This window comes from Arachis ipaensis, chromosome B5, assembly GCF_059453495.1.
Source record: "Arachis ipaensis isolate K30076 ecotype BB chromosome B5, ASM5945349v1, whole genome shotgun sequence".
In the NCBI taxonomy this organism is placed as follows: Eukaryota; Viridiplantae; Streptophyta; class Magnoliopsida; order Fabales; family Fabaceae; genus Arachis; species Arachis ipaensis.
This window is the reverse complement of record NC_142440.1, coordinates 147,772,508-147,782,835: the sequence shown is the minus strand read 5'-3', so window position 1 is coordinate 147,782,835 and position 10,328 is coordinate 147,772,508. Positions and strand designations below refer to the sequence as shown.

General features: G+C 34.5%; 1 protein-coding gene across 1 annotated transcript; it reads left to right on the top strand.

Annotated features, from left to right (window-relative positions):
* Positions 1 to 8,584: 8,584 nt before the first annotated feature.
* Positions 8,585 to 9,605, top strand: LOC148566169 (uncharacterized). The gene is made up of 4 exons (XM_088486493.1): positions 8,585 to 8,710; positions 9,070 to 9,182; positions 9,253 to 9,346; positions 9,432 to 9,605. The coding sequence occupies exons 1-4, from the start codon at positions 8,585 to 8,587 to the stop codon at positions 9,603 to 9,605; spliced, it is 507 nt and encodes a 168-aa protein (XP_088342619.1).
* Positions 9,606 to 10,328: the final 723 nt, after the last annotated feature.

Sequence of the window (10,328 nt, the reverse complement as noted above, 5' to 3'; positions counted from 1 at the left end):
GCATTGCATATTCCTAGAAGAGACCGAACTCGTAAAATTGTTGATCAAATTTCAATGGAGTATCATTACCGTGTTAATTTATTTCTGCCTGTAATTGATATACAATTACAAGAGCTTAATGGAAGATTCAATGATAATATGGTGGAATTGCTTACATTAAGTTCAACTTTAGATCTTAGAGATAATTATAAGTTCTTCAGTGTCAACAAAATATGTGAATTAGTAGAATGGTTTTATTCAGGTGACTTCAGTTACCAAGAGAAATTTCACATTAGAATGCAAGCTCAACATTATAAACTTGATGTTCCTAATCATGTTGAGTTAATAACTTGTGCACAATTTCGGAGTTATGTCAAGGATTAATGAAGATAGAAAAGTCTTTAACATATCCTTTGATTGATCGTTTGATTTGTTTGGTATTAACTCTTTCTGTTTCAACTGCTACAACTGAAAGATCTTTTTCAGCTATTAATATTATGAAGAATAGACTCAGAAACAAAATAGAAGATGAATTTCTTGCTAATTGTCTTTTGATTTACATTGAGAAGAAGATTACTAAAAGATTTGATACATATTCTATTATCGATTAATTTTATGATATGAAGAATCGACGTGTACCACTTCGTTAGTAAAAAGCACACATATTTTTTTGTACTTTAAATATATATTCTCTATCAGTATATTTTTGTAATGCATCTTACATTATAATTTATTTACATATTCTTTTAATATTATATATGTTATTGGCCCCCATGATAACATTTCTGGATCCGTCCCTGCCAACATCCTCATAAAAACGATAATAACAAGATCAATTTGAAAATTTTGCGGGCTTAGGAGCAATAATCAAGCTTCTGGAACTCTAATAAATCTTGATCACATGAAACCTAAGTGAGGAATCCAAATTACAACAAGTTAATGTACTAAATTAACACATTGTTAACGGAGATTAGTTCAAGGGTTAGTGTGAGTTATGATTATAAATCTCATAATTCAATTTGAGTCCATTGAAATTTAAGGGTCAAATTAAATTCGACTTCAAATTTCAGGAAGTTAATGAGTATTAGCTCTATTAAAGTTTAAAACTACTTTAAGCACATACCAGACGAGCTCATTTGCAAATTGTCCTAGATTCACTTGACAAAGAGGCTGGCTTTGTCAAGATAATAGTACAACCATATTTAGGGGTGGCAATTTCGTCGAACTGAGTGAATATCTGTGGGAATTTACTCGTGGCGGGTACAAATTAAAGCTGATGAGCTCCCAAGAAGGGTTTCAAGTGGGTGAAAAATTCCAAAAAATTGTTAAATTTCTCGAAAAAAGAAAAGAGAAAAAAAACATCTACATTCCTACTTTGCCAATACCCTGTAATCTTATAGGAAACAAGCAATAACTCTTGCCAAAGATATTATGCTAGTGTTTCACTCGTTTTTTGGTCGACTTCGACAGGTAGTGTCCCAACGAGCTTGTATCAAGATCTCAAGTATCGGGGAGCAAATACGACTCCTCTAAAAAAAAAGTGAACTCGACCCAAGAATTACTTAATTATGGTGTCAAAGTAATTTTATGTCAAAATTACCGGTGGAAGAATTATGAAAAAAATAAACAACAAAGGAATAAGTAATTAAATAAAGAAGACAATGAAAATATAAAATATTGATCAAAGCAAAATAATAGCAGAATTCAAAGAAAATAAGCGAAAATGAATCAAATAAACAAAAGAAAACAAGTTAAAAATTAACTTCTAACATTAACATACACTTGCACTCCATATTCTTCCGTTGCGTCGCAGAGACTGTGAATTTTATGAGTTTATGTGATGATCTAGTGTTTTTGATTGAAGTCCCCCAACTCTTTTGAATTTCTCCTGATTATAGACCATGGAGATAGACTTGTCAAATAGCATGTTGTCCACTATCTTACCTCCTCCTTTTTCTCAGTCATGATATTGCCTTGACCATGAAGAATCCTGATCTCCAGGTTTTGATACTCACGTCTTCCTTAGTCTTCAAGTCCCACGTTTCTTCAACTTGCTCTTCAAATTTCGCACCTATGTTCTCTACTCAATCTTGATGATCGAGTAGGGAGCCTTGATGCTCAAGAAAAGGCAATAACTACCTTTCGACTTTAATGCTCTTTGTACCATCTTTCTTCGATTTTAATTTACTCATCTTTGCTTCTGTAGTCAAAACCTTTGGTAATCGAAACGGCCTCTTGTCGAAAAAAATCATTTTTCTATACCAACAGCTAGATTGGATGATCATCTTATAATAACAATATGCATGATAATATGATATAATATTGTTACTGCGTAGTAATAAATAATAACATAAAAATCATTCATCATGTATATTGACATAATAATGATATAATATTGTTATTGTGTTATGTTAAAAAATAATATTTTCGATAAGATGTTTTTCGATGAAATACGACATTGTGTCAAAGCATCCTAAATATATTTAGTGAAAATAAATTATTCGATAAGTCACTGTGTAACAAATAATAAAAAATGGTAAAGTTATTTGGACTTCCATCGATCTAGTTCAAAGTGCAAAAAAGGTATTATTCTGTCGATCAAGTTTCAAATACGAAAAAATACCAACTTTAGAATTTGTTACTGCAATTATTGAATTTGAGCCAAATTTCAAAGTAAACGCTAAGAACAATTTCTCGACAAGAACTAAGGCTGCATTTGTTTTCAGGGACAGGACACTGAGATAGGGACACGGAGATACAAAATTGTGTTTAACAGATGAGATATGGATAGAGACATTGTGTCAGGGACACTGAATTAGTGTATTTTGTGTCCATCCTGACTGAGGATCCATTGGAACTCTGGAAGTGCAGCGATGAAGGAAGAGATGGAGCACCACAGCGGTACGATGCGGATGACGATGCTGACTCGCTGAGACCCACCCTGCCGTTGCTGCTAAGGACGACGCCGTTGAGGAATGAGAACGATGACACTGACTGGCGATGGAACAACGCGGTTGCCACGACGATGACAGAGAGAACGACGTCGCTCTGAGGTTGAGAATGAACGACGCAAAGAGAGATACTGAGAATGAATGACGCAGAGAGAAAGGAAAAGAACAATGCTGTGAGAAGGACTGAGAGTGGCAGCGATTGATGGGCTGGACAATAACAACAGATATCAAAAAAGAGTGGAGGTGGTGGTGGTGGTTCTGTAGATAAAAAGGCGAGTGAAGTGAGATTAGAGGGTAAAGAAATTATGGTTATCCCAAATGAATTTTAAAATTATTTGTGCCGTATGTAAAAAATTAATAATTATTATTAAATCCCATATGGGGTCATATTTAAAATTATTAATTGTGTATATCACAAATGCTCAATTTGATTGTGCTTATTAAAGATAGACCTTTTATTATCTGAATTTGGATCCTCTAAGGTGAGGAAGTTGATAAAGTGATAAAGAGAAAAATTAATCATTATTGATTTTATAACTTTCATAACATATGTGCTCTACTGTCTTAATTTAAGAGTAAATAATTTCTCATTTTACCACTTTACCAACTTTTTTGTCCTTTTTTCTTAAAATTTCTATTGATATACTATTATTTGAATTGTCAAACCACGTGTGAAAAATCAACCGTTGTCATTCACAAATTATCAAATAAAAATCAATAAAACATAATGTTATTGATATAAGAGTCGCTACTTTTAGAAATTATTTTTAATATGGAGATGAAAGATGGTGTTTTGATTAAATATTGATATTTGAAGTGTATTATTTATAGTATTATGGATATGCAAAAAGAGGCCTGCTACACATACAAGCAAAAAAGGCCTACAAGTGTTACAAGTTGGCCCATCCCATAAACATTACACACGCACTCACTCCCTTTGAATGGAGCGTCAAAGCCACGCGCGTCACTCAACGGTTACGCTTCGCAAAAAGCGCTCCTTATGGCGCACTCTTCCACTTCTCCTTCGAAGAAAACACAATCCGTCAAGTTTCGAGTAACATTCCAAACTAAAGAGATAGAACTCGTTGCGAAGATTAGCAGAAACCATCAACAAAAGATAGAACTCTCCATCAACAATCTCAAGAAAAAACGAAGAAATATTACTCAAGGTACGTTACTATTTTACTCATCTTGTAGATTTTTCACATTTCGAAATCAAAGAACTAGGTTTTATTGTTCTTCTACGTTCTTCTAGGTTTTAGTGTTCTTCTTGTTCTATCTCTCATTTTACTGTTTTTAATGTTCTTCTTGTTCTAGGTTTTACTCTTCTTCTTGGTTCTAGGTTTTACTGTTCTTCTTAGTTGTTCTAGGTTTTACTGTTCTTCTTGTTCTAGTTCTTTTCGTAACTGATTTTTGGGAGTATATTGCGTAATTTGGTGAGTGTATATGGAGTAATTTGTTGGGTGTATATGGCATAATTTGTTGGGTGTATATTTTTGAACTGATATAATGTAATATAATCAACTATTGCAACTATTCTAATATTGCTTGTCCTTAGGTGTATATTGCTTGACCTTATAATGTTGCTTGACCTTGTATATTTATGCATGTTTGAATGAATTGAACATCATTTTGAACTGATCTAATTAAATACTTATGAGAATCCGTATAGGTGTATGTGGCTGATCTATGGGTGTATCTGACTGATATCTATGGGTGTATTTTTCATTTCAGAAAAAATGGCAGGCAAAAACCAAGCTGAAAAAAATGTAAGAACAAATATATGTCTTTGATCAAATCAGTTTTTCATAATAGAAATATATCTGACTCTAATTTTTCTTTGTCAACAAACCAAGGACCTTAAGTGTGCAACCCATCTGTTGAGTGAGAAATTCAGAAATATGAGCGAGGAGAAGAAAGCAATTGTTAGGGGTTTGGGATTTGGTGGCCTGATGCACATCCCGCCGCTAAGGGTGTATCACTAAATATTAAAGGAGTTGGCTAACTCCTTTAAATTAGGGAAAAACACACTCGAAACCGGCTACGGTTCGTTTAAAGTAAGACCAAGAACAATAGGGGCTGCACTTAGCATCAACGCGTCAGGTAACTCGTTACAAACATAGGTGTATATGAGCCATATTGAGGTGTATTTCAAGTGATGCTTGGGTGTATTTCAAGTGATTTTCATACAATTTTGTTTCCCTTTTTGTAGGAGATCTACTGCCTCAGAAAGTCAATTATAAGGATCTTTCTGAAGACAACAAACAAATTTTTAGAAGATTCCAGGGAAAGACCCTAAAAAATCTGACAGATGAGATGATGGTTATTGGTGTTGATAATGAATAGGATCGCCTCATGTTTAAGAGAATTTTCATCCTCTATATACAGATGGCGTTCCTGTTACCAACCACAATAAACAAAATCTCCCCTGTGCACCTGGCACCAATTTTCAAGATGGACACAATAACAGAGGGGAACTGGGGAGCACATGTTCTGAATTTTATCATCAAGGGAATAACGGATTACAATCTGAAAAAGAAAAAGGAAATTGATGGCTGCCTGTTTGCCCTAATGATAGTTTACTTCCATCTATCAAAAAGTAAAGACAAGAAGGGGGAACAAAGACCTCCAGAACCCTGGATTGCCAACTGGACTAGAGAGCAGTTAGTTGAAAAAATGAGGGCAGAAATGGAGGAACATATGGTAAGTGAAAAAGAATATCTTGGGTGTATTTTATTTACCTGAATGCTGCTAACTAAAATTTTTAATGTTTCAGGGAATCGTAAAGATGGCCGAAACAAAGGAGAAAATGAAAGAAATAAAGAAAAAAGAAAAAAAACAAAAAACCAAAAAAACAAAAAAAGGAAGGCAAGTTCATCATCATCATCTGAGACTGAAACAACTGAAAGTGAAGTCCATTCTACCTCTGAGTCTGAGACTGAAGAAGACTCAAGAGGATTCAACAAGGACACAACCCACCCGAAAAGTCAAAAAGTAAGTAACATACTTGGATGTATTTTGTTTATCCAGTTAGGTGTATTTTGTGCATTCATTTGGGTATATTTTGTGCATTCATTTGGGTGTATTTTGTCCCTTTTAGTTTGTTTTTGAATAATGATTGTTTGCCTTCCAGAATGGAGTCCAAAAAAAGAAAGAAGATTCAGGAGGATTCTGATTCAGAACCTGAATCAAATGATGAGTAATGTTCTGAAATTATTACTGCTTTTCTTTGGGTTTATTATCAAGATTTCATGTATTAACAGAGCGTCTCTTATTAACTTTTAGAAGCGAAAAATCATCACCAGTAGAGAAGCGAAAAAACAAAGAAAAAGACTTAGAGAAAACCAAAAAAGTAAGCACTTCTTTGGATAGTATTTTCTGATCAATTTAATTTTGTATTTCTGATTCATACTTGTTTTTTCCCCCAGAACACAATCCAAAAAGAAAAAAGTCATTGTTGAGGATTCATCTCCTGAGCAAGCTCAATCCTAACATGGATACAATACTTTGTAAGCTATATTACCATCTATCATCAAAATTATATTTGTTAACATGTTCTTTTATGCATGTACTATTATATCTGAAATTGGAACTGAAGAATTAGATAAATTCTTAAGGAAAAGAATGAAAAATCTGCTGCACAGGGGTATGTCTTATTAGGGTGTATATTTCAGATTTTAACGTGTTTTCTTTGCTGATAATTGTTTCTTGTTTGCCAGGGAGAAGGAAGCTGACATGCGATCGACGGAAGGTCACTATGTCTCATCTGAAACGTAAGAAGCTTTATTTGATAAAATCTTGTTATCCTGATTTAACAGTATGGTATTTTTTATGAATAATATGTACTCTATTATGTTTAGAATACCGGACTTAAACTTAGGAAGTGATGATCCTTCGTCTCAAGGACACACAGATCAAAGTAGCGTAAACAAATCGGCAAAGAGCATGTAATTTCTTTTTCTAATAACCGTTGCTTTTATTTTTTTACCTTCTACTTCTAATTCTGTATGTATTTTTTTTCAGAAAAAAAAGCCCTTTAATGTTTTATTCGAGAAAAAAAAGGCAGGAAAAAAAAAGCAAAAACTGGAAGTATGTAAGTTCTCAAAAAACAAAGCCTGTCTTCCTTTTGAATGCTTCAGGTGTATTTTTAGCTTTCTTATGGTGTATTTTAGGTTGAGTCTGGTTGAAGAGTCAGCCACTGAGCCAGCTGAAGAGAACATGATGGTTGTGTGGGTAGAGACACAGTCGCAAACAGAAGCGCTTGCAATGTGAGTTTTTCAAGAAAATTTCAACCTTATAACCATTTTATTTTCGGGGGCTTTGTTAACCTTTTATTTTTCTTCTTGTTTAGAGTTCCGATTCAAGTTTGTCTACCACTGTCCCAAACAACCACTCTGCCCGAAATTGAACTAACCCCTGTGACAGAAAATGAACCAACCCCTATGCCAGAAATTGAACCAACCCCTGAAAAGTCTCCAAGTGAAAGAAATAATGAAGGAACTACAAAAAGGTAAAGAATAGTCTTGGGTGTGTATTTGGTTACAGTTTGGGTGTATATTGCCCCTGTTGGGGTGTATATTTTCACAATTGATCTCTGACTAGTTTTTTATGTAACCTTGCAGCACTCCTGAACCACCCAAAAACCTGAAGAAAGCACACCCACGCTTCCGCCAGCTCCAGCTAAAATGTAAGTTCATCAGAGTAAAATCAATGTTTCGTTATCATTCGTATATTCTTATTCTTATAATACGTTATACATGATCACGCAGTAATCCAGCCCTAGAAGACACTGCTGCGCTGATGATGATGATGGCACGGACAGTATCGTACATTCCTAAACAAGGTCCAACGCCATCATTCAGCCTTGGCTTTACTGATTCAAGCCAAGAAGAAGCAGCAACGCAGGAGGGGGCGGCAACGCAAGATGGAGAGAGGGCAAAAACTCCTGAAATCCCAAAACTGCTAGAACAATTAGGGGATCTGGTTGAAAAAATTGCAAGTGGTGGAGTGTCAACAAAAGGAAAAAGTCCACAGATTCGAAAGGAGAGTGGCAGAGAGAGTTTCGAGAAGTTTGAAACTCCTGCAAGGACGAATGAAGATACGACTGACATGAAAGAGAAATGCTACATCTGGGCCACACGAGTGAAGACATACGGAAATGGACTAACTAATGAGTATGACACCGTGTGCACACTCAAAGCCCAAGATAGTTACATTTTGTCAAAAATCCACCTCGCATCACTCGCAGCTGAAACGCATATAGAAGCTGAGGTAATATTACAATAACCTTAATGTTTTTATTACCAAAATTAATTGCAATGTTGATTGATGTAAATTGATTTCGGCATCTTTTTCTAGATTGTCTCTGCCATGTGCCTCATCCTAAACCAGCAAAAGATTAAAAGGTTTCAAGAGGAAGTATACTGTCTCCCCCCTGATATTGTGGTAAGGCTTGCTTCAATAAATTTTGGGTGTATTTTCTGCCTTTTTTCGGGTGTATTTTCTGTGTTAAATTGGTTATATTTCGTGTGTTCATTTGGGTGTATTTTCTGTGTTCAATTGGGTGTAAGTTGTATATTCATTTGGGTGTATTTTCTGCATTCGTTTGGGTGTATTTTCTTTATTCATTTGGTGGTTCACAATTTTTGCAAAACATGGCCATTGGAAATCATCCAGACGGGGTATTCTTACAACCTAAAAATAATAAGCCATTCAGGGTAGAAGACTACCCAATGTTTATACCCTTCTTGGACCTTAAAAAATTAGCATCGCATCGTTATGTAAGTTGTCATTTCTAAAACTTCTTATTACCATTCTTTACTTATGTGCCAAATAAACTAAAACAGTGTTCAATCTGGACATACTTCAGATTTTTGCACCTGTTTGCCATTCACAACATTGGTGGTTATGGTTGGCTGATACAAGGAAGCGAAAATTTTATATACTCGATCCATATCACACGAAATCTCCGTCCGATGAGAGAACGGCCCTAAATACATTCATTGTAAGTTGATTCTGTGTTCTGTATTTTAATAATTGGGTGTATTTCTGTTCAATATAAGGTGTAATTTTGTGCTCCTTTGGGTGTATTCCTTTATTAAATTTATTCATGTATTACTGATTTGTTTTGTGTTTTAAGGGATATGTAATTTCACGAATTAGAGTATATGCTGGGGGGGCACCTCTGAAGACAAGGGACAAGGACAAGGAAATTGAACCGCCATACATTAACATCTCAGGCCAAAAGACAAGGTATAAATCTTTCACTCTGAAAATTAAACTTTCCTATATGTAATTTGTAATTTATTTTCTTGGTTTTCAGCTATGACTGTGCTGTTTACGTAATGAAGTGGCTTGAGATAATTCATCCCGAAAATATTAAAAGGTTGAAGTATGAGTGGGACAATTGGACCCAGGTAAATGTGTTTAAAACTAAATAACTCTGTATTACTTTACTCAATTAACATGGTTGATTAAACATAATATTTTTTTTAACTGTAGGACGAGATGGACCACTTTAGAGTAGAATATGCTTCCCGGATTCTATTCCATAAAATGAATCAAGACAAAGCTGAAGCCATTAGGGGAAGTAATGCAATAAGACTGTCCAAGCCATCCTCATTATTATTGAGTCCATATTGTCAGATAGATTCTAATGATATTGACACTGATTAATGTAACTGTTATATAGTCTTGTAATAAATTGAACACATGTTGTAAATATTTGCCAATTATGAGTAAAACTCTCTCTGCTGTATTCAAAATATCTGAATTACAGGTACTAGAATATGAAGGAACACATCAAACCAAATAAACACCCATAACCTGACATTTTTTACACCCAAAGAAAGTTGAATATACACCCAAACATCTATCCCCTGATGCTTTATCCCTGAACCCTGAATCCTAAACCCTAAACCCTAAAATCCTAAAATTCTAAACCCTAAAACCCTAAATTCTAAACCCTAAAACCCTTAAACCGTAGTAAAAAAAACAAACAATATTTTATAACATAAACAGCAGATTGTGATATATATATATATATATATATGTAAAATGTGAAACACAAGAAACTTCAGAAATACACCCAAAAAAACAATGCTTTTACACCCATATTCTGTAACTATACACCCAAAAAGTTATCCGCTGCTGCTGGTTCCCTGAACTGATAATTCATAACACGTCCTTGATATTGGCTAGAATTTGAACGCACCACTGATGCAGCATTAAAGAGGTTTAACTGGATATAATAAACTCACATATTAGCTAAACTATTAACAAGAAAATTAAACTCAATCACCACATATTTAAAGAACATCACTTTTACCTCGTTGAAAGCTTTCGTTTTCTTCTTCTTTGAGGCATTTGCAATATGTTTGTCCAACTTTGAACCTAGCC